We start from the raw sequence: 25,750 nt of genomic DNA on the forward strand, positions 1-25,750 counted from the left end.
ATATGATTTCACTCATATGTGGAATTTAAGAAACAAAATGAACATAGGGGAAGGGAAGGAAAAATAAAATAAGACAAAATCAGAGAGGGAGACATACCGTAAGAGACTCTTAACTATAGGAAACAACCTGAGGGTTGCTGGAGGGGTGGTGGGGGTGGGGGGATGAGGTAACTGGGTGATGGACATTAAGGAGGGCACTTGATGTAGTGAGCACTGGTGTTATATGCAACTGATGAATCACTAAATTCTACCTCTGAAACTAAAAATACACTACAAATTAATTAAATTAAATAAAAAATTTTTAAAAGGTAACTATATGATGTGATAAATGTGTTAATTAAGCTGCTTGTGGTAATTATTTCATAATGTACAGTAGTCCCTGCTTATCCACAAGGATACATTCCAAGATGCCTGAAGCCACAGATGGTATTAAACCCTCTATATACTATGTGTTTTCTCATACATACATACAATAAAATTTAATTTATAAATTAGACATAGCAGGGATTAACAATAGCTAATAATAAAATAGAACAATTATAACAATATATTGTAATGAAAGTTATGTAAATGTGGTCTCTCTCAAGATATCTTGTTGTGATGCACTCACCCTCTTCTTGTGAATCATGATGTGAGCAGATAAAAGGTCTACATGATGAGATGAAGTGAGGGGAATGACGTAGGCACTGTGACGTAGCTTTAGGCTACTACTGACCTTCTGATGATATGTCAAAAGGAAAATCCATCTGCTTCCAGACTGTGGTTGACTGCGGGTAACTGAAACCACAGAAAGCTAAACCACAGCTAAGAGGAGACTACTGCCTACATATATCAAATCATCATGTTGTACATTTGAAATATATTACAATTTTATTTGCCAATTATGCCTCAGTAAAGCTGGGGGGAGGGAGTGCAAGCCTCAATAAACTAGGAAAGCTCTTTCTTTAGCATGAGAAAAATATTAATTTTAGCCAAAAGTCAAAATTATGGCTAATAGTGAAACACTAAAAGAATGATCAATAAAATCCAGGAGACATGGGCGCCTGGGTGGCTCAGTTGGTTAGGCGACTGCCTTCGGCTCAGGTCATGATCCTGGAGTCCCAGGATCGAGTCCCGCATCCGGCTCCCTGCTCAGCAGGGAGTCTGCTTCTCCTTCTGACCCTCATGATCTCTCTCTCTCTATCTCATTCTCTCTCTCAAATAAATAAAAATAAAATCTTTAAAAAAAAAAAAAATCCAGGAGACATAATGCCACTATTCCTTTTTATTCTGGAAGTTCTAGCCAATTTAATAAATTTAAGAAAAGAAATCCTGAGAACGAGAAGACAAATGTCTGTCTACCAAACTTCAAATACATTTCACTCTCTTAGAAAAACCTGTGCTGTTTCCTCCGCAGAAGACATGCTAAGTTCAAAGCTTCCATTTGGAGATCTGGACTTGAGTTCAAAAGAAAGGGTAAGACTTTCCGTGAGTCATTTGCCTCAAAGTGATATTTAAAGTTGAGTGAGTAAACCAGTTCCCTTTGGGAGTGTAGATTATAAAACTCTAGTATCATACATTTTTTTCTAAAATAAAGATTGACCTAAATTGAGATCAGAATTAACTCATTTTTATTTTTATAGGAAATGGTTGACATTCAGGTCTAAAATCATTAGTTGTGATTAAAATGTATCTATAATAATAAATGGGTTTTTTAATTCTGCTTGTTCTGTGCCAGGAGACCTTGAAATTTTTTTTTGGCGTTACAGTTAAAAAATCTTAGCCATTTGCATAGGACAATCGTTTCTTCATGTGAGAAGGGATGTATTATATGGTAACCATGTTTCTAGGGCCTACATGCCAAAAACCTTAACTGTTTAGACTCTAAAGCTAATTTATAGACACATGGTGCTCAGTATAACTTGAATCATTGAATGAATGACTCAACCAAGGAGCATAGAATGGCATCTGTTATCCCTTATCATCTCCACTTTTTCACTCATTCAATCAAACTGAGAAAAAAATGGAGAAAACGGATGGAAAGAAAGATGTTGAAGGAGCTGTGTCATAAAACACTATGAGTCAAGGCATCAGCAGTGCCTAGTCAACCCAGAGGACACAACACGCACAGGGCTGGGCAGAGGCTCATTCACCTTTCCACCCTCTACCAGAGATGACAGACCAGATTTGGCTCCCTGAGAGGACAGATGGGCCCACAGAGCAGGGTTCCCTTGAAAGGCAACAACAGGTAGGAGCTTAGTAAGAGGCCAGAATTGAAATGAGGAAGAAGCCTGAGCAGAAAAGGTAAGTAGATTCCCCAGACAACTGTGGGAAATTTTTAAGAAATTCCTACTTGAACAGAAGGTAGAAGAAAGCTATTATATTTTGAACATTAAATGTTAATGTGACTTCATTTGCGTCACAGTCTGGAGACCAAGATATTTTAGGCTGCATAAGAACAGGTGAAATCAGCCTAAGGAAAAATTATGCAACACAAGGGAAGAGACCAATGCCTTGAAAGTTTCCCTCCTCTGGATTATGTATGCAGCCTAAAAAATGCACCAGCAGCATTGGTTTGCTGGCCCTAATATTAACACAGACTGCCTCTGATCCTATCTCAACTGACTGGCCAACTGCCCTGGGCTTTCTACACTTACTCCCAAAATTTGCCTCGGCAGTTCATACTCTAGTGAACCAGTCAGACACTAGCATCTTCTGACTTGATTCTAGCAGCTTCTCTCTGCATATCCACGAATTCAACTGAGATTTTTTTTTTTTTTAAACTTCCTGCTTTCTGCCATGGGTTATCACAAAGATATTTCTCAAACCTGGCTGTTATTCAGTATCATCTATGAAACTTGTTTAAAAATTAGATAGTCCAACCCCACTCTGAACCTATTTAGTAAAAATCTCCAGGGGTGGGGCTTAAGCATCTGTATTATTAAACAACTGTTGAGGGTACTTCTGAAGTACACCAGGGACTGGGGACCACTGACTGAGATGATTTAATCAGCCTCCTCCCCTTTCTCTCAGTCTCTAGTCTCCTCAACCTCCAGTCTTCTAGCCCTTCAATGGTTCCTCCTATACTTGTTACAGTGCTAACTCCGCCATAGGCTTGGTATTCTGATCACAATTAATACTTGCTACCTTTATCTCCCTCTCTACTCTTTTCTCCCAGAGCTACTGCCTATCCAACCTAACCTCCAAAACCATAAAAAAAAAAAAAAAAGTCATTCATTCCCTGAGAAGCTATGCTTGTCATGCCTCAGAGCTTTTCCCATGAAATTTCCTCTTCCTAAAGCGTTTTACATCCTTTTCTGTGCTTCAAGGTCCACTCAAACAGGGGCGCCTGGGTGGCTCAGTCATTAAGTGTCTGCGTTCAGCTCAGGTCATGATTCCAGGGTCCTGGGATCGAGCCCCGCATCGGGCTCCCTGCTCAGCGGGAAGCCTGCTTCTCCTTCTCCCACTCCCCCTACTTGTGTTCCTGCTCTCGCTGTCTCTCTCTCTGTGTCAAATAAATAAAATCTTTAAAAAAAAAAAAAAAAGATCTACTCAAACATCATCTCTGAATCCTCCCAAAGAAGTCCCACACATTTAGGTACTTATTCTCTTCATTTTCCACTCTTCGTTTTAGCACGTATTACACAATATGAGCATCTTGGTGGCACAAGGACAGTACTTTATCTCTTCAGGTTCAATAAACGTGTTCTTAATGAAATACATGAAATTTTGACAGATGAGGATGATCTATAATGCATTTTAAGACAGTATGTTTAAAATATTCTGATTGGAAAGTAAATTAATTAATTAATTAAATGTTCTGATTGAGTCTTGATTAATTTTAACCCCCTAACTCAGATTTCATGGCCCAATTTGAAACAGATTAATAAAAGTACTAAATTTTTTTAAGATTTTACTTATTTATTTATTTGTCAGAGAGATAACACAAGCAGGGGGAGCGGCAGGCAGAGCAGGCAAGGGAGAAGCAGGCTCCCCACTGAGCAAGGAGCCCAATGCAGGACTTGATCCCAGGACCCTGGATCATGACCCGAGCTGAAGGCAGACACTCAACCGACCGAGCCACCCAGGCATCCCTAAAAGTACTAAATTTTTAAATGAAAGGTAACAAAAGTCTAAAACACAGTCCTTGATTTATGTCAATCAGATAAATTCTATAAAAATTGGACTCAAGGTAAAACCTAATGCTAGTTAGAAAATCCAAACTTAGCCAAATCACTGAGCTGCTAAAAGCATTCTATTTATAAGAAAGTGATTAGTATACTAATTAGAAAAATATCTGCACCCCCATGTTACTGCAGCATTATTTACAATAGCCATGTTATATATATGAATATACAATTCATATATATATGTGAATTGCAATATATGAATATGCAATTCTTACATATGAATATGCAATTCATACATATGTGAATATATAACTCATATATATATATATGAACATACAATTCACATATATATGAATGTTATCTAGCCATAGAAAAAGAATGAAATCTTGCCTTTTCTGACAACATGGGTGGACCCTGAGGGCATTATGTTAAGTGAAATAAGACAGAGAAAGACAAATACTATATGATGTCATGCATATATGGAATCTTAAAAAAAAAAAAAAAAAAAGAAAACAAGGAGATAGGGGCACCTGGGTGGCTCAGTCAGTTGGGCATCTGCCTTCGGCTCAGGTCATGATCTCAAGGTCCTGGGATCGGGCCCCGCATTGGGCTCCCTGCTCAGCGGGGGGCCTGCTTCTCCCTCTGCCTGCCACTCCACCTGCTTGTGCTCTCTCTCTCAAACAAACAAATAAATAAATAAAATCTTAAAAAAAAAAAGTAGATAGATACAGAAAACAGACTCGTGGTTGCCAGAGGTTGGGGGTGGGAGGTAGGGCAAAATGGGTGAAGAGGGTCAAAAGGTACAAATTTTCAGTTATAAAATGAATAACTCATGGGGATATAATATACAGGCTAGTGACTATAGTTAATAATATTGTATTGCTTATTTGAAAGTTCCTAGAGAGTAAATCTGAAAAGTTCTCATCACAAGAAAAAAAATTTTGTAACTGATGACAGATATATAAGTTAATAAAATTTACTGTGGTGATCATTTAGCAATATATACAAATACAAAATAATTACATTGTGTACCTGAAATTAATATAATGTTATATGTCAATCATATATCAATTTTTTACAAAGAAAGTGATTAGGGCTTTTTAAAGCAGGTTCCTCAAATAGAAGGAGGAAATATCACCAGAAAATTAGCCTCAAAACCTCAAGAAAGAGAAATTCCCATGAAACCAGCTCTATTCAACTGTGAAAAGAGAAAAGTGTGAGGTGCCTGGGTGGCTCAGTTGGTTAAGAGTCCAACTCTTGATTTCAGCTCAGGTTATGATTTCAGGGTCGTGCGATTGAGCCCTGAATCAGGCTCTGTGCTATACGCAGAGTCTGCTTGTCCCTCTCCCTCTGCTCCTCCCCCGCTTGTGCGCGCTCTCTCTCTCCATCAAATAAATAAATAAATAAATAAATAAATAAAATCTTTTTAAAAAAGAGAGAAAGTGTTATCAATATGGACATCACTGGGGTGCCTGGGTGGCTCAGTCTGTTAAGCGGCTGCCTTCGGCTCAGGTCATGATCCCAGGGTCCTGGGATCAAGTCCCGCATCGGGCTCTCTCTTCAGCAGGGAGCCTGCTTCTCTCTCTCCCTCTGCCTGCTGCTTCCCCTGCTTGTGCTCTCTCACTCTCTGTCAAATAAATAAATAAAATCTTAAAAAAATATATATATGTATATATGGACATCACTGTTGCCTATAATATGTCCAACACATTGTCTAATGTGTCCACCAAAACATATTGTTTTATTTCCAGAAAACAACAGTACTAAAGTCCAAAGTACTACTGTCTGAATGTAAATCTCTCTGCCTATAGTTTCCATTAGAGAAACAAACCTGCCTCTTTTTAGAAGTTATTCAGTGCTTATGAGGACAGATTAACATTAAATACATTGGACAACAGCTTAACATCCACAGTGCAGCAAGACACTTAGGGAAAGATATAAGACAATCTTCAAGGTCATGATTAACAACTATCCATAAAAAACTATCATAAGACTGGAAAGATAAAGTGCCATATTTACTACTTGTCTAGTAGACCTCCTGAGGTATATTCTGAATTCTCAGCACTATTATGTACATTTCAGAAGGAGATGAAAAGTAGGTTAAGTCATATCCAAGAATCCTGGCAAGGAATATTTTTTGATTGCTGAGAATAAAATATACTACTTATAAGATCAATCTAAGAGAAAACACAAAAAGAAATGTATAGCTTGATAAATGAAAATATATTTAGAGCACCAAAAAATAGTTCTGATATGATAAAACAGAATGTTCCAGAATGCTTAAAGTGGGAAACAGAGTAGTAGTAATAATAATAATGGCTAACATTTATTGACTGCTTATTCTGTGCCAAATGCTAAGCATTTTATATGCATCATTTCCTTGAATCTTCCCAAGAACTCCCATTTTACATATGAAGAAATTAAAACTTAAGAGAGCATAAGTAACTTGACCTTGGTCATACAGCTAGTCAGTGGCAAAACCAAAACTCTAATCCAAAACCCTATCCTCCTAACCACTATGTATTTTGTCTTATTAATACAAACCTAAGTTAAAAAGAAGCACGGAAAGGCAACCTGGATGGTTTCCTGAAATAACCTTAAAACCTGAAATGGAAATTAGCTAAAATCTTGTCAGTACTTTGAAGTCTAAAAGGGCAAAACATGACCTCATGGGAGGGGGTCAGAATCAGAAAGGGTTTGCTCTTTATGAGGAAGACTTCAGCATAGAACAATTAAAAAGGACTGATAAGGGCGCCTGGGTGGCTCAGTTGGCTAAGCAACTGCCTTCGGCTCAGGTCATGATCCTGGAGTCCCGGGATCGAGTCCCACATCGGGCTCCCTGCTCGGCAGGGAGTCTGCTTCTCCCTCTGACCCTCCCCCCTCTCATGTGCTCTCTCTCATTCTCTCTCTCTCAAATAAATAAATAAAATCTTAAAAAAAAAAAAAAAGGACTGATAAGATCTCTGGGGGGAAAAAATGATTCACATATATTCTTCCCCGAAAAGCAAATAGAACTGATTTGACTAAAATGCTATAAAATAGGAAAAATAATTATACTTAGTAATCCAATTACAGCTAACCTAGTTAATAGAGTGGTATTTAGGAGACATGAAGGTAGAAATTTGAGAAATAGTAAAGTCAGGAGTTATTAGAACTTCGAGTGGTCTGGGCTTCTTCATTAGTTCTGGTTCCAAAATACGACCATAAAATTAGATTGTGTCAATTACAAAAAATAATCTGTTAATTCATAATGCTCCTTTGCTTAGAGTTGAAGCAATATGACTGGATTTTGGAACTGCCAAAGTCATCTCAACTACCAATTTGTTTAAGTTTCAACAAATAGAATTAGGAGAAAACTAGATGCATCAGCTGGGGCTCTTTGAACCAGGAGCAATAGGAAAACCATGCCAGGACCACAGCAGGTGCAAAGAGGTAAGAGGGTCTACAGAACAGAACCATAATAGTCTGATCAGTACACAAGCATTGGAAAGAATGAAATGTCAACTAGTTTTAGTCTTTTTATCCCTCCACTCAAGATCTAATTCCAAGAAGGGAGGTCCAAATTGGCTTCCCTCACGTCACTAGTCCTCTGACTGGCTAGCAGAGAAGAAAGCCCCTGAAAAGTCCCACCCGACTACATCTAAAAGGGAAGGAGGAATTCCTCAAAAGGTGATATTTGGAAGGGGAAATGGGTGCTGGACAGAAAACAGCAATATAAAACCCTGCCCTTGTAACACTTACCTTGGATTGAGGAATATTCCTGCCTCTTCCCAATAGGAAATCCCATCTGCACAGAGACTGAATGTCTGGCTGGGAGACTGAAGTGGACTAAGAGCAATGACCATAAGCCACACGACCAGTGCTCTATTTGATCAGAAGTAGATCAGGGACGTCTGAGACTAGTTCCAAGTGCAATCCATTAAAGTAAATCTGTGATATATTGTGTAAAAAGCCAACATGGACTTCCAGAAGTCCAATACCAAGACAGGAAAATGGGGGGTAAAATGCCTATAATAATAATTTTTTTAAAAGACCAGTCATTTCATTTAGAAAGCTAACAAGCTATTATCAAAGGTTTGTACCTCAGTCCTGGCAACAAGTTGGTTCACTTTTAACTGATTAGGAATAAAACGGACACCTGATGAGATTATACAGCTCCACAAGGTCAGGAAACTTTTGAAAAACTAAAACAGGGTATGAATTATTTAAAAGTTCTGAAAAGATCCAGGCTTTTTAAACCTTTTTATGGTACAAGGTGATGCATCAGTTACTGATTGGGGATAATTTTATTACAAGATCATGATAATGTAAAACATTCTGTAATATACCCCAGTAGAAAATGATTGCCAGGGGAAAGAAATTTATTTGTCTTCTTTAAAGAAAGAAAGTTTGGCAATTATTTGAGCCATAACATCATTGTTTACGAGAGTACCCTAAGGACTGATCATTAAGCCTTAACACTTGGATAAAAAACTACTGCTGAGGAGCAGAGGTGGCCAAAGAAGGTTTCAGGACTTCTAAATAAATATTCTATGTCTGCCTAGTTGGTGAAAATCCTTGGGGAGGACGCCCCATAAAAAATAGAGCCTCTACATGCATCTCATAAGTCTATCCTAAGAGGACATTATACTTACAATTTTTCTTAAGTTAAAATAGTTTCATTTAAGGGCGCCTGGGTGGCTCAGTTGGTTAAGCGACTGCCTTCAGCTCAGGTCATGATCCTGGAGTCCCGGGATCGAGTCCCACATCGGGGTCCCTGCTCAGCGGGGGTCTGCTTCTCCCTCTGACCCTCTTCCCTCTCGTGCTCTGTCTCTCATTCTCTCTCTCTCAAATAAATAAATAAAATCTTTAAAAAAAATTTTTTTAAATAAAATAAAATAAAATAAAATAAAATAGTTTCATTTAAGAAAGAGAAGAAAAAGATGTAAAAACTGTAGTCTTGTCACATCTCCAGTGTGACCCCCCAGTGTCAGTGGTAGGAAGACAGAGGCCTAACAGGAATAAGCATATTACGACAGGATAAGGACCAGACTGAGTCACAATAAAACAAAAAGGAAAATCCCTAAGGTTTTATTCTCTCCAGCTCTGACAGGCCACAAGATTACTCCTGAGAGAACAGTTCTAAAAAAGAAAGATAAGTTTTATTTGACATATAAGTAGGACTGAAGTATTAGTATCCTCCAAGCACTAGACTGTAGCAAGTGGCCACAGAAGCATCTGTTGAGAAAATGGATCTGAACACACACCAAAGTCTTCCAACAAAGATCAGTCACCACTTGGCCTTGAGACTGTCCAACACCATCATCAAACTCCTTCATTCAAATGCTGGAATTTCAATTATAATAAGGCTCTTCCCTATTACTGCCAGGACAGACTTCCCAACCTTGAACATTAATATCATCTGTCCACCCAAAATCCTCAGACTTCCTCTCTGGTCTCACTTCTTACCCTCTTCTCCCAACAGCCCCCTCTCCCCTTTGCCATTTCATCTGTGCCTCTATGACACTGAATGACCTAGAGGACCACAAGAACTCTATGACCCTTCTAGCTTCAGGAACTTTGTACATGTTGTTTTCTCTTCCTATAAAGTCCTTTTCACCCTTTTCTTCCTCTTTCTCTGGCTACTCCTGCCTATCAGTATTCAACCTCATGATTTCTTTTCTGGAAGTTTCCTTACATATTACCCACTGTTTGATTAGGTACTCCTCTGCTAAATTCCCCTGGAATTCTTGCAGTTAAAGTATCTATGACACTGGGCGCCTGGGTGGCTCAGTTGATTAAGCAACTGCCTTTGGCTCAGGTAATGATCCCGGGGTCCTGGGATCGAGTCCCACATCGGTGTCCCTGCTCAGCAGGAAGCCTGCTTCTCTCCCTCTCCCTCCGCCTGCCATTCCCCCTGCTGTGCTCTCTTTCATTGTCAAATAAATAAAAAAAATCTTTAAAAAAAAAAGTATCTATGACAGTAACCCATAATTACCTACTTACTTGTCTATGTTCCCACAAACTGGATTTATCTTGAAGGCAGGGACCACAAAAAGAAGGCAATCCATCAATATTTGTTGAATAAAGGATTTTTGTTTTTGTTTGTTTTTATCCCCTGTACTCAGCATAATACCCGACACACAGTCGATGTACAATAAATATTTGCTGAATGGATCATAAGTACTCAAAAACATTTGTTGGATGAATGAAGTAATGGACAGATGATCAGAAAGTGCTACATATCAGAAATCTTAAATTCCAATATCTTACTTTCTGACCTCAAACACTTATCCTTCCAGCTCTCTCAGATTCTGATTTTCTGGTCCCTGACCTCAAAGAGATGTCCAGTTTCTTGACATTTCCATGCTCACCAAGTCTTTAAATACCATGAAGGTATCACTTCCCTCTCTATTCAATCTGTACCCATTTTTATTAAGAACTTTTAACCCATACTTTCATTTGTAAAAATCTAGCCCTGTACAAATCTCTGCTGTCACAAATATTCTGCTGTCACAGCTACTAAAAATACTACACCAGGGTAATGCCATACCACCATGCAGATGGGGCCCAGTATAAATTCATGGTCTTCAACTTTAGCTAGAACTTTGTGCTGGCCAGTTCTTCAACTTCCTTGTCAGCTCCCTTATCCATTCCTCATCCATTCCACTCCACTCTATCTTTTCTCTCCTCAGTCCAACTGTCCACCCTTGCTCTCCATTGTTGGCAGATATCCTTGCCTCCTACTTTATCAGATGATTGACATAAAAGGCATAAACTCAACTCTCTGCCGCCACACCAATAGACTTACTCAAATCTACATTGATCTGTTCCTCCTTCCCTTTTGTATCAGAGGATGAGGAGTCTGCCCAGTAGCCTACCCTCCACTGAAGATGAATCACTTTATCTATGTTTTCAAACTCATCTCTTTCCCTGTTCTAATAGGACTGTGCTCTATTATTAACCCCTCTCATATCTTCAATTTCTCTCTTTTCTTCTGGCTCTTCATACTCATTATATAAATATGTGGAACTTTTTCTCTTAAACTCTTCTTAAACTCTGTATCCTCTCCCTAGCTTTGACCTACGTTTTTCTTTCTCTTATCAGCTAAACTACTTGTAGCATTATTCTCTACTTCACCATGTGCCATTCACTCAGCCAATACCATCAAATTTTTATGGGTAATACACACAAAGTTTTTAAAAATCCTCTAGCTTGAAATGTGATTACCCTCAAGAATTTAAATTCTAAAATCAACATACAATGAATCGGTAAGAAGACAGAACAATTTCCAGGGAGAGTAAAATATAAATTAGCAATATCCATCTGAGAGAAGGCCTCTGAGTCAATGGACTTGAAGTATCTTAATTCCATTGTAAGGAATGCATTATACTAAGCATAGTGTCACGTAAGTTCTATAGTTTCCCTCATTTTTAATCCTTCTGATTTTATTTGGCTTCCAATGTAAGTTGTCCCTACAGAAAGAGGCTCTCTCATTTCAGGAGAGTACGGGACTAGTAATATAGATTAGTGCCCCTGGCTCAAAACTGTTCTACTCAAAGAGAAGACTAGATATAGGGAACCTGAAAGTTCATAATCTAATGTTAAGGGCAACACATTATTTTTAGCAAAGTGAACTAAATCATTCATTTAACAAAGGTTATATGTCAGGCCTAAAAAAAGGAATGGCATGTTGTTACCATCAAAAGGTTGTGTGAAGATGTAGAGGCCGCATCTTTCTCAAATATTAGAAGAGCTTTCTGCATCAAGTAAATTGCTTTGGATAGCTTATTCTTCCTTATTTTATTCATTACATTCAATTCTGAAACAGAAAACAAACATTTTATCAAAAGGGAAACACGAAAACTATCTTTAAAAGTTTTCAGAAACGTTTAAACAGTTTCTGAAACTGTTTTAAAACAGTTTATCCCAATTTTAATTACCTGTAAAACAGTCAATGCTTCTAGGTTGTTTTAGCTTTTCTGGACCTTTGGTAGATATGTGTTTGCTAATAGTTGGAGTCTGCAAAACTGAAGAAGGAAAAGGAGAGTGCCATTACAATTAGATTTGTGTCCAAGAAAGGAAATATTTTCTAAACATTAAAGGGTAACTATCTATTTGTAAAATTATTGCTTCCTCTCATATGTCATCTTTTTTTCATTAATAGATAAAAATTCAAACAAATCTATAATGACAAACTCTCTTCTATTTGCCACAGTATGCCTGAGGACGTGAAAAATATTTAAGTTATAGATGGAGAGGGAAGATGGCAGAAGAGTAGGGGACGCTCAATTCGTCTGGTCCCTTGACCTTGAATTCAGCTAAATATCTATCAAATCATTCTGAACACCTGTGAATTCAACCCGAGTGCTAAGGAAAGTATCGCTGCAATTCTACAAATGGAGAAGTGGCCACTTTTTGCAAGCTAGGAGGTGTGGAGAAGTGAATCTGAGGGGATATATCAGAAGATAAACCGCAGTGGGAGGGAACCTCTATAAGCTGGCTGCCGAAAAGTGATATAACAATGGAATGCAAAATCAGAACTTCTAGAAGTCTGCTCCTGTGAGGAACGTCCCTGCCTGAAAGGTGCGCAGGTGGTGAAGTGGGGCAGAATTGTAAGTGGGACAGTTGGTCTCAGGATTCCCAGGGTCACAGAAAGAACAAGGGTGCCAGAGTGTGGCAGAGGTCCCAGGCATTGGATCAAGGAAGCCGACTACAATTAGTGAGCCCTGGAGTGGGCTCTCAGCTAGCTGTTGCAATAAACTGTGAATCGTGGCAAGATCAGGGACCGCCTGTCCAAGCAGGGGCCCAGCAAGAGGAGTGGCCCTCCTCCCTCCCTGGGAGGAGCGGCACGGGTGCACACAGGATTGGGCAACCGCTCCCAGAGCAGGGGCCCAGTGAACAGCAGAGACCTGGTGAGATTTTCCCCCCTCTTTCCCTGGGGAGGATTGGTACAGAGACCTACCAGGCCAAAAAGGGCTGGCATGATATACTCAGGGTACTAAAGGAGAAAAACATGCAGCCATGAACACTTTATCCAGCAAGGCTCTCATTCAGAATGGAAGAAAAGAGAAAAAGCTTCCAGGGCAAACAAACTAAAAGAATTTGTGATCACTAAACAAGCCCTACAAGAAATATTAAAGGGGTGGGGCGCCTGGGTGGCTCAGTCATTAAGCGTCTGCCTTCAACTCAGGTCGTGGTCCCAGGGTCCTGGGATCGAGCCCCGCATCGGGCTCCCTGCTCCGCGGGAAGCCTGCTTCTCCCTCTCCCACTCCCCCTGCTTGTGTTCCCTCTCTCGCTGTGTCTTTCTCTGTCAAATAAATTAAAAAATCTTTAAAAAAAAAAAATATTAAAGGGGATCCTGTAAGGGAAGAGAGAGCCCAAGAGTAACATAGACCAGAAAGGAACAGAGACAATATACAGAAACAGTGACTTTAAAGATAATACAATGGCACTATATTCATATATTTCAACAGTTACTCTGAATGTAAATGTGCTAAATGCTCCAATCAAAAGACACAGGGTATCAGATTGGATAAAAAAGCAAGACCCATCCATATGCTGTCAACAAGAGACTCATTTTAGACCCAAAGACACCTCCAGATTGAAAGTGAGGGGGTAGAGAACCATTTATCATGCTAATGGACATCAAAAGAAAGCTGTGGTAGCAATCCTTATATCATACAAATTAGATTTTAAACCAAAGACTATAGTAAGGGATGAAGAGGAACACTATATCATACTTAAAGGGTCTATCCAACAAGATCTAACAATTATAGGGGCCCCTGGTGGCTCTGTCGTTAAGCGTCTGCCTTCGGCTCAGGTCATGATCCCAGGTCCTGGGATCAAGCCCTGCATCGGGCTCCCTGCTCAGTGGGGAGCCTGCTTCTTCCTCTCCCACTCCCCCTGCTTGTGTTCCCTCTCTCGCTGTGTCTCTCTCTGTCAAATAAATGAATGAAATCTTTAAAAAAAAAAATCTAACAATTATAAATATTTATGCTCCTAACTTGGGAGCAGCCAATTATATCAACCAATTAATAATACAATTAAAGAAATTCATTGATAATAATACAATAATAGTAGGGGACTTTAACACCCCACTCACAGCAATGGACAGATCATCAAAGAGAAGATCAACAAGGAAACAAGGGCTTTGAATGACACACTGGATCAGATGGATTTCACAGATATAGAGCATTTCATCCTAAAGCAACAGAATACACATTCTTCTCGAGTGCACATGGAACATTCTCCAGAACAGATCACATACTGGGTCACAAATCAGGTCTTAACCAGTATCAAAAGACTGAAATTATTCCCTGCATATTTTCAGACCACAATGTTTTGAAACTTGAACTGACTCACAAGAGGAAATTTGGAAGGAACTCAAATACTTGGAGATTAAAGAGAATCCTAAAGAATGAATGGGTCCACCAGGGAATTAAAGAAGAATTTTAAAAATTCATGGAAACAAATAAAAATGAAAACACAACTGTTCAGAACTTTTGGGATGCAGCAAAGGCGGTCCTAAGAGGGAAGTACATAGCAATACAAGCCTTTCTCAAGAAACTAGAAAAGTCTCAAATACACAAGCGAACCTTACACTTAAAGGTGCTGGAAAAAGAACAGCACACAGAACCTAAACCAAGCAGCAGAAGGGAAATAATAAAGATTAGAGCAGAAATGAATGGAATAGGGATGACTGGGTGGCTCAGTCGGTTAAGTGTCTGCCTTCAGCTCAGGTCATGATCCCAGGGTCCTAGGACAGAGTCCCACATCGGCCTCCTTGCTCAGTGGGGAGCCTGCTTCTCCCTCTGCCTGCCACTCCCCCTGCTTGTCCTCTCTCTCTCTGTCAAATAAATAAATAAAATCTTGGGGGAAAAAAAGAAATGAATGAAATAGAAACCAAAAGATAGAACAGACCAACAAAACTAGAAGCTGGTTCTTTAAAGAATTAATAAGACTGATAAACCCCTGGCCAGACTTATCAAAAAGAAAAGAGAAAGGATCTAAATAAATAAAATCATAAATGAAAGAGGAGAGCTCATGACCAACACCAAGAAAACGCAAACAATTTTAAGATCATACTATGAGCAACATGCCAACAAATTAGGCAATCTGGAAGAAATGGATGCATTCCTAGAACCCTATAAACTACCAAAACTGAAACAGGAAAAATAGAAAACCTAAACAAACCTATAACCAATAAGGAAATTGAAGCAGTAATCAAAATCTTCCATCAAACAAGAGTCCAGGGCCAGATGGCTTCCCAAGGGAATTCTACCAAACATTTAAAAAAGAACTAATACCTATTCTTCTGAAGTTGTTTCAAAAAATAGAAATGGAAGGAAAACTTCCAAACTCATTCTATGAGGCCAGCATTACTTTGATCTCAAAACCAAAGACCCAACCAAAAAGAGAATTACAGATCAATATCCTTGATGAACATGGATGCCAAAATTCTCACCAAGATACTAGCTAATAGGATCTAACAGTACATTAAAAGGATTATTCACCACGACCAAGTGGGATTTACTCCTGGGCTGCAAGGGTGGTTCAATATCCGCAAAGCAATTAATGTGATACAATACATTAATAAAAGAAAGAACAAGAACCATATGATCCTCTCAATAGATGCAGAAAAAGCATTTGACAAAGTACAGCATCCTTTCTTGATTAAAACTCTTCACAGTGTAGGGATAGAGGGTACATACCTCAATATCATAAAAGCCAGCTATGAAAAACCCACAGCAAATACCATACTCAATGGGGAAAAACTGAGAGCTTTCCCCCTAAGGTCAGGAACACGGCAGGGATGTCCACTATCACCACTGCTATTCAACATAGTATTAGAAGTCCTAGCCTCAGCAATCAGACAACAAAAAGAAATAAAAGGCATCCAAATCGGCAAAGAAGTCAAACTCTCACTTTTTGCAGATGATATAATACTTTATGTGGAAAACTCAAAAGAGTCCACCCCAAAACTGCTAGAACTCATACAGGAATTCAGTAAAGTGGCAGGATATAAAATCAATGCACAGAAATCAGTGGCATTTCTATACACCAACAACAAGACAGAAGAAAAAGAAATTAAGGAGTCGATCCCATTTACAATTGCACCCAAAACCATAATATACCTAGGAATAAATCAAACCAAAGCAGCAAAGGATCTGTACCCAGAAAACTACAGAATACTCATGAAAGAAATTGAGGAAGGGCGCCTGGGTGGCTCAGTCATTAAGCGTCTGCCTTCGGCTCAGGTCATGATCCCAGGGTCCTGGGATCGAGCCCCACATCGGGCTCCCTGCTCCGCAGGAAGCCTGCTTCTCCCTCTCCCATTCCCCTTGCTTGTATTCCCTCTCTCGCTGTGTCTCTCTCTGTCAAATAAATAAATAAAATCTTTAATAAAAAAAAAGAAATTGAGGAAGACACAAATGGAAAAACCTTCCATGCTCATGGATTGGAAGAACAAATATTGTGAAAATGTCTATGCTACCTAGAGCAATCTACACTTTTGATGCAATCCTTATCAAAATACCATCAATGTTTTTCAAAGAAATGGAACAAATAATCCTAAAATTTGTATGGAACTAGAAAAGACCCCGAACAGCCAGAGGAACGTTGAAAAAGAAAAGCAAAGCCGGTGGCATCATAATTCCGGACTTCAAGCTCTATTACAAAGCTGTCATCATCAAGACAGTATGGTACTGGCACAAAAACAGACACATAGATCAATGGAACAGAATAGAGAGCCCAGAAATGGACCCTCAACTTTATGGTCAACTAATCTTCGACAAAGCAGGAAAGAATGTCCAATGGAAAAAAGTCTCTTCAACAAATGGTGTTGGGAGAATTGGACAGCCACATGCAGAAGAATGAAACTGGACCATTTCCTTACACCACACACAAAAATAGACTCAAAATGGTTGAAAGACCTAAATGTGAGACAGGAGTCCATCAAAATCCTAGAGGAGAACACAGGCAGCAACCTCTTCGACCTCAGCCACAGCAATTTCTTCCTAGAAACATTGCCAAAGGCAAGGGAAGCAAGGGCAAAAATGAACTACTGGGACTTCATTAAGATAAAAAGCTTTTGCACAGCAAAAGAAACAGTCAACAAAACCAAGAGACAACTGACAGAATGGGAGAAGATATTTGCAAATGACACCTCAGATAAAGGCCTAGTATCCAAAATCTATAAAGAACTTATCAAACTCAAAACCCAAAGAACAAATGATCCAATCAAGAAATGGGCAGAAGACATGAACAGACATTTCTGCAAAGAGGACATCCAAATGGCCAACAGACACATGAAAAAGTGCTCAACATCGCTCGGCATCAGGGAAATCCAAATCAAAACCTCAATGAGATACCACCAGTCAGAATGGCTAAAATTAACAAGTCAGGAAACAACAGATGTTGGCGAGGATGCAGAGAAAGGGGAACCCTCCTACACTGTTGGTGGGAATGCAAGCTGGTGCAGCCACTCTGGAAAACAGTATGGCGGTTCCTCAAAAAGTTGAAAATAGAGCTACCCTATGACCCAGCAATTGCACTACTGGGTATTTACCCCAAAGATACAAAGGTAGTGATCCAAAGGGGCACATGCACCCCAATGTTTATAGCAGCAATGTCCACAATAGTCAAACTATGGAAAGAGCCTAGATGTCCATCAACAGATGAATGGATAAAGAAGATGTGGTATATATATACAATGGAATAGTATGCAGCCATCAAAAGGAATGAAATCTTGCCATTTGCAATGCCATGGATGGAACTAGAGAATATTATGCTAAGTGAAATAAGTCAATCAGAGAAAGACAAGTATCATATGATCTCACTGATATGAGGAATTTGAGAAACAAGACAGAGGATCATAGGGGAAGGGAGGGAAAAATAAACAAGATGAAACCAGAGAGGGAGACAAACAAGGTACCATTTCACATCTGTTAGAATAGCTATCATCAAAAAGACAAGAGATAACAAATGTTGACGAGGATGTGGAACAAAGGAAACCCTTGCACACTGTTGGTGGGAATGGAAATTGGTTCAGTCACTGTGGAAAACACTATGGAAGTTCATCAAACAATTAAAAACAGGGGTGCCTGGGTGGCTCAGTCAGTTAAGCGTCTGACTCTTGATTTTGGCTCAGGTCATGATCTCAGGGTCCTGAGATCAAGAGCCGAGTCTGACTCCGCGCTCAGTGGGGAATCTGCCTGAGATTCCCTCCCTGTGCCCCTCTTCACCCCCTGCTCTCTCTCTTTCTCTCTCTCTCCCCCTCCCTCCCTAAAAATGAATAAATAAATCTTTTTTAAAAAATTAAAAACAGAACTACTATACAATCCAGCAATCCTTTCTGGGTGTATCTCCAAAGGAAATGAAAATAAGGTCTCAAAGAGATATCTGCACTCCCATGTTCACTGCAGCATTATTCACAATAGCCAAGATATGTAAACAGTATCTATCAATGAATGAATGTATAAAGAATATGTGGTGTGTGTGTGTGTATGTGAGTGTGTGTATATATATCATGGAATATTATTCAGCCATGAGAAAGAAGGAAATCCTGCCATTTGCAATAACATGGATGGACCTTGAAGGCATGATACTAAATGAAATAAGTCAGACAAATGCTGTATGATATCACTTACATGTAGAATCTAAGAAAGCTGAATTCATAGAAACAGAGAGTAGAGTGGTGGTTACCAGGGGCTAGAGGGGAAGTGGAAGGAAATGGACATATGTCGGTCAAAAGGTATATACAGTTCTAGGGATCTCATGTACATCATGGTGATTATAATTAATAATACTGTAGTATACACTTGAAAGTTGCTAAGTGAGTAAATCTTAAGTGCTCGTCCCACAAAAAAGAAGTGGCAATTATGTGACATGATAGAAGTGTTAGCTAACGTTATAATGGTAATAATTTTGCAATATATTAGTGTATAAAATCAACACATTTGTACACCTTATGCTTACATAATGTTATCTGTCAATTATGTCTCAATAACCTGGGGAAAAAAGTTTGCACTCAAAAATTAATTAATTACCTAGCATTTGATTAAATCTATTTAGTTGTATATATGATGTGACATCTGAATATTTTTTTTTTAGGTTTTTATTTAAATTCCAGTTAGTTAACATACAGTGTATTATTAGTTTCAGGTGTACAATTTAGTGATTCAACACTTATATACAACACCAGGTGCTCATCACAACACGTGTACTCCTTCATCCCGATCACCTATTTAACCCATTCCTATCCACCTCCCCTCTAGTAACTATCTGTTTGTTCTCTACAGTTAAGAGCCTGTTTCTTGGTTTGCTGCTCTCTTTTTTTCCCCTATGATGGTTTGTTTTGTTTCTTAAATTCCACACATGAATGAAATCATACAGTATTTGTCTTTCTCTGACTGACTTACTTAGCTTAGTATAAGACTCTATCTCTAGCTCCATCCATGTCATTGCAAATGGCAAGATTTCATTCTTTTTTATGGCTGAGTAATATTCCATTATATACATATACCACATCTTCTTTATCCATTCATCAGTTGATGGACATTTGGGCCCTTTCCATAATTTGGCTACTTTTGTTAATGCTGCTATAAACATCAGGGTGCATGTATCCCTTCAAATTAGAATGCTTTAGACAGAAATCAGAGGTTGTATTAGGCTGGAACACTTAGTACTATTCTATAATTAGTCAGTAATTTATAATGGAGTAGTTGTTAAATGAATACTGGCTATATAATCCTGCCAAGAGTAACTTGGCTTTATCAAAATTTAACCTTAATTTTTATACATAATGACGTTAAATCTTATTTTGAAACGAGTAAATGTATTATCTGTATGCACACTAGTATTACTATTGACATCTTTTTAAAAAATGTTTTGAAGTCTTTATCTAATAATGAGGCCAAAAAAACTTAGATCCAAGTCATGTGTGCTCTGACATTATGTCAGAGCTGTCTTTCTAAGTTTTTCAATAGCTTCAAGGATAAATATAAACCCCTTAGCTATTCAAGATTTAACTGTGATCTACATTGCTAGGCTTATCTGTGTCGTACTCTCATGTGTGCTCTTTATTCTAGCCATAAGAGAATTCCAGCAGTTCCTAAACTGCACCATGCAATTGTTGCTTTCCAGTTTGCTAAAGACTAGTTTCTCTATCCAAATGACTGTTTCCTTTTCATTCTTCATAAAGATATTTTCTAGCCTTCTGGTCAACTATCACTTCTCCCAGGAAGCCATCCCTAACTCTTGTTTATTATAGATACTCCTCTTCTGTGTGCCTACAACAGAAACTGAGCCCACTTCTGTTACATTTATTAATCTCAACTGTTACAATTGGCTTACTTACTAGAAGCTCAAAATTAGAGGTTTTATCTTATTTATACTAAACATAATATGGTTCCTGGATCTTAATAGGTACTCAATAATTATATTTGCTTGATTGAATTAACAAAATATCAGTAATTGACTATAACTCAAACAAAATTAATTTTTTAGAAGTATACTAATTGATTTGCTATGCAGGATATAAAGCAATAATGAAAGGTATCTATTGATATTAAGCAGGGAAAAGAAAAGAATGAAATTTATCTGGAAAACACTCCAACAAGAACATAATTTACAAATTATTTACTATTCTTGAACTTATCTTAAAAATGATGCAAAACAAATTATTTGCTTTGATCACTACTACCTTGCAATTGGTCAAGAAGCACAACAGCTATCCGGTGCTGGGCTTGAATTAGTTCAAGATGCAAATCCATCATGAAAGAATTTGGTGTGACTGGTTTGCACATGTCTCCATCTATATCCTGGGTGTACTTTGGTAGGATTGAAGCAAAAATAAAAAAGAAATACAGTTATCAAAACATACTAAAAATAGCTCTATCCTATTACCACTCAAGTTAGCATTTTACTCTACGCCATTAAATTCTGCTCATTTCTCAACTCTTTGCAATCTGGTTCACATGCTAATAAACCTGCTTTTCAAGTTCACCAGTGGCCTCTTCAGTAACAAATTTAAAGACTCCTCACTCTCCTTCATTTCTTCTGGGAAGAGGGGAATAGATTTCTGGCCTATGAGAATGAGGCCACCACAAATCACACTTTACTCACCTACTTGCAAAGCCAGTCCTCTTCCTAGCTAAGTAACAAACACTTCAATTTCATGTAAGAGTTTCCCATTTACCTTGGCATAGCAATGGTCAATCACTGATGATCCATTTGGCAAAGTAGTTAACATGCAATTCAAGTTTATTCCATCAATTGCTTTGTCAAGAAGTTCATAAGCCAAAAATAACTGTTCCACGGGTTTCTTCTAAAGTAATTTTATAAACAAAACAGAAAAATAACATGTAAGGAAAAATCACATACAACATTTTCAAACTTCTTTCAATAATAACTCAAACCTAGTAATAAATTGAAATAATCTATCCAATATCTACAATGTTATATTTTTTACTCAGTGTATCTGTCTTTGATTAAATGTGGAGTACTACTGATAAAAGTGAAATAATAAATACAATTCATCATTTTTCTAAATATAAATTAAGCTTTTCGTAAATATGTATATATCTTCCTTTTATGGTTTTCAAAATTCTGACTGTACCAAATGTATAGGTAAATTTTTAAAATACAACCCTCATAATTTGTCATTTTCACACACTTCATTTTGAAAGTTAATTTTTTTTTTTTAAATCTCAGAGCTGGAAATTTAGATGTAGAGGCCATCAAATCCAATGGCGTATACCATGATTTTCAAAAACTAAATACCTTTACATTCTAATTATTCTGATAGACAAATACAGAGAATAATATAACAAGCATCCAGTTTTGTTCAAACTTTCAAATTTCACGTATTTCTCCAGAAAATTTTTTGGAAATAAAGCAAACACATACATGCAGATAACTGAAATCCTCTATAGAACTGTCCACATGACAATCCTTTTCTCTGCTCCTAAAGGAAGCCACTGTGCTTTGGTTTTTACCATTCTTTGGCGTGTTTTTAAACTTTTACCACATGTGTATGTATCTATTAACAATATGCAATATTGCTTGCCTACTTTTTAATTCTGTCAGAAAATTTTGCAGTTCACTTTATAGGCTCAAACATATGTTGTTGCAATTTTTTCATGCTGGTGTATGTAACTCAATGTGTCAGAGTTTGGTTAGGAACACAGAACAACTGGAGATACTCTCAAGCAGAAAGAGATTGGATACACAGAATTAGAGGTGTCTATCACTGTTGGAACGACTGGGGGAACAAAGGCCAAGGAAGCTGCCAGTGACAATTTGGCTGCATGCACAAGCCTCTGTGAATCTAAGAATCAAGGAGCAGCTGACAACAGCTGCGAGTGTCTGTCACACCATGTGCGCCAAGTGAATTGCAAGAGCTTGCTCAGCACCTCTGGTAAATAAACTTCTTCCATCTGCCACTGCCAAGTAAGAACTCTGTCTTCCCTTCATTATACATTCCTGCAAATGCTCCTCATTGGAAGACTAACCTAGAAGCACGTAGAAATGAGATGCTGGGAATTGCAGTTCCAGCTTTTCCCCTGTGACACAAAGGTGACTAAAGAAGGGAAGGGCAAGGATGCCAAGCTGACTCTAGTTCAAGCCCACACTAATTCATTCATCCTTACGGCCACAGTGAAATAGTGTGATGCTGAGGAACATGTCACAATATACTTATCCACTCTTCTACCGATAGGCATTTAGATTGCTATTACTAAAAATGTGTAATGCATTGTACTAGTCTGTGGATTGAGACAAGGCTGGTATTTGCTTTACAGTCCTTATGCCTTTTTTATCTGCTTTCTTTCTCAGCTGACTAAGATCTCTAGGACATGTTGAACAGAAGAATGGCAGATATCCTATGTCATTACCTCAGAATAAAGGGATTGCTTTTAATCTTTTACTATAGGTATAACATTCATTACAGGTCTTTGAATGATACCCTTTATGGGAAAAAAAGTTCTCTATTCCTGACTTAAGAGTTATTTTTTAAAGATGGCTGTTGAATTTTGTCAAATGTTGTTGTTCCATCTTTTTTATCTAGTGAGGTAGTCGTATTTCTTCCTTTCGTCTGCTAATGCGGTGTACTGCATTATATTTTCTAATGTTAAATCATCCTTGCTTTCCTGGAATATAAACAATTTGATTACACACATCCATTCAAAGATATATAGATATATATCTCCATTCAAGAATCACAGGCCCAGGGAGGTTCTCATGCAACTCAAGTAATGTAAATTCAAAAAACAGACCTACTCACGTGAAAGCAGGCCCAGGATTATAAATCATTAGGAAGAAAGACTCTCTCCCACCCACCCACCTCCAGTACCCATGTGGAGATACCTCCCCATACAAACAGGCAGATTGGTTTTCTTCTGGTCTCCCTTCTCTAGAATGTGGTCTTTTGGAGGTCATAATTTTAATGTGTAAGTCTCAGTTCCAAACCCCCATCTTTCATGTGCCCACACTTCATATCTTGTCACTGAATGGCTGTTAATCTGACCTTTTTTATAACTGAGCCCATCAACCAACTGCAGCATCTACTCATAAAATGACCATTCTAGTTTTCAGTTCCCCTTTCTTGGCCCCTGGAATTTATCTTACTTTCTTGTGAGCACCACAATGTGCTTGAGGATATTTTTTCAATTCTGCCCAAAATTTCTAGATGCTTTGTAGAACAGGGTTTTCAGCTCACCCAGTTTGCCCTTTTCCCAGAAACAGAAGTCTCTAAGGATGCCTTTTTAACACCAAAAAATTTCAAAGACCCTCCTCCACACACACCTACATTCTCTCATCAACATCATCACCATCAGTATCACTTTTGTTATTTTTGTCATTATTTTAGCTAACATTTAATTAAACTATGTTCCAGATACTGGACTAAATGCTTTACAGGGACTAATTTTTTAATTGCCATTATCCTATGAGGTAGATACCTACTAATTATTGTAATTTTATAATACATTTATTGAAAGAACTAGCTGCTATGTATTCAGTAAAACTTTTAAATAAGCTTTGAATGTGATTACAATAAACACCTCATTTTTTTTTAAATAGTTGCATGTATATATGCAAGATGTATAATTTATCCCACCTACAATCTCTGATAGGTGAGCATAAAGATTTTGGATTCTCCTTACAATAAATTCTCACTTCTCTCCACTTCACTCCCCTCCAGATGGGTCTGATACCCTAAGTTAAGATTCAGTGCTCTACATAAAACATAAGAGAAAAACTGAGTAGCTACCATGTGCCAGGCAGGTACTGGTTTCTGCAACATTACCAATACCTCATTTACACTAAGTAACTTAAATAATACCAGTAGAATTGGTTCTATTGTTATAATTTTACAGATGAGGACACTTACATTCAAACAGATGAAATAATTTGCTCAAGATCACACTGTCAATTTAAGAGTCAAGATTCAACTCTGGGAAAGGGGAACCCTCCTACACTGTTGGTGGGAATGCAAGCTGGTGCAACCACTCTGGAAAACAGTATGGAGGTTCCTCAAAAAGTTGAAAATAGAGCTACCCTACAACCCAGCAATTGCACTACTGGGTATTTACCCCAAAGATACAAATGGAGTGATCTGAAGGGGTACATGCACCCCCATGTTTATAGCAGCAATGTCCACAATAGCCAAACTATGGAAAGAGCCAAGATGTCCATTAACAGATGAATGGATAAAGAAGATGTGGTATATATATACTATGGAATATTATGCAGCCATCAAAAAAAAAAAAAAAACCATGGATGGAACTAGAGGGTATTATGCTAAGCAAAATAAGTCAATCAGAGAAAGACATGTATCATATGATCTCACTGATATGAGGAATTCTTAATTTCAGGAAACAAACTGAGGGTTGCTGGAGTGGTGGGGGGTGAGAGGGATGGGGTGGCTGGGTGATAGACATTGGGGAGGGTATGTGCTATTGTGAGCACTGTGAATTGTGTAAGACTGATGAATCACAGACCTGCACCTCTGAAACAAATAATACATTGTATGTCAAAAAAAAGAAGAAGAAGATAGTAGGAAGGGAAAAATGAAGGGGGGGAAATCGGAGGGGGGAGACGAACCATGAGAGACTATGGACTCTGAGAAACAAACTGAGGGTTCTAGGGGGAGGGGAGTGGGGGGATGGGTTAGCCTGGTGATGGGTATTAAAGAGGGCACGTGTTGAATGGAGCACTGGGTGTTATACGCAAACAATGAATCATGGAACACTACATCAAAAACTAATGATGTATGGTGATTAACATAACATAATAAAATTAAATTAAAAAAGAAAGATTCAACTCTGCGTCTTCCAACACCATCTGGTGAATCCTTAGGTCACACCAACGAACCACCTGTACTACATCTACCATATGCCACAGTACTGCTGGGCAGGTTGTCTATCGCACAATTTTAGGGGGTGCCATTCATGCTGTTATCATCACAGACCTGTATTTATTTCGGCAATTTCCCAGCATATGGTAATAAATCATATCAAGGAAAGGGCACATTTTCCTAATTTAAATAAGAGTATCAATAGTTCATAAACGGTCTTCAGCTTCATTTGGGAAAACTGCCACCTTCTATGAAACTCATTTTATTTAGTGGCTTTAATTGCCAGAAATTTTCCACCTGAAGC

At 38.3% G+C, this 25,750-nt stretch overlaps 1 protein-coding gene across 1 annotated transcript in view; it reads right to left on the reverse strand.

The window, feature by feature from the left end:
* CFAP54 (cilia and flagella associated protein 54) overlaps positions 1 to 25,750 on the reverse strand; it is a 294,742-nt gene that overhangs the window by 216,784 nt on the left and 52,208 nt on the right. The window contains exons 16-19 of the mRNA XM_034987789.1: positions 21,289 to 21,417; positions 20,794 to 20,920; positions 12,032 to 12,118; positions 11,789 to 11,910 (exon numbers count right to left, since the gene is read on the reverse strand). Coding sequence (XP_034843680.1) covers positions 11,789 to 11,910; positions 12,032 to 12,118; positions 20,794 to 20,920; positions 21,289 to 21,417 — 465 coding nt within the window. The remainder of the gene's footprint in view (positions 1 to 11,788; positions 11,911 to 12,031; positions 12,119 to 20,793; positions 20,921 to 21,288; positions 21,418 to 25,750) is intronic.

Source organism: Mirounga leonina, unplaced genomic scaffold, assembly GCF_011800145.1.
Source record: "Mirounga leonina isolate KUSES-001 unplaced genomic scaffold, KU_Mleo_1.0 Mir_418, whole genome shotgun sequence".
NCBI classification, from domain to species: domain Eukaryota; kingdom Metazoa; phylum Chordata; class Mammalia; order Carnivora; family Phocidae; genus Mirounga; species Mirounga leonina.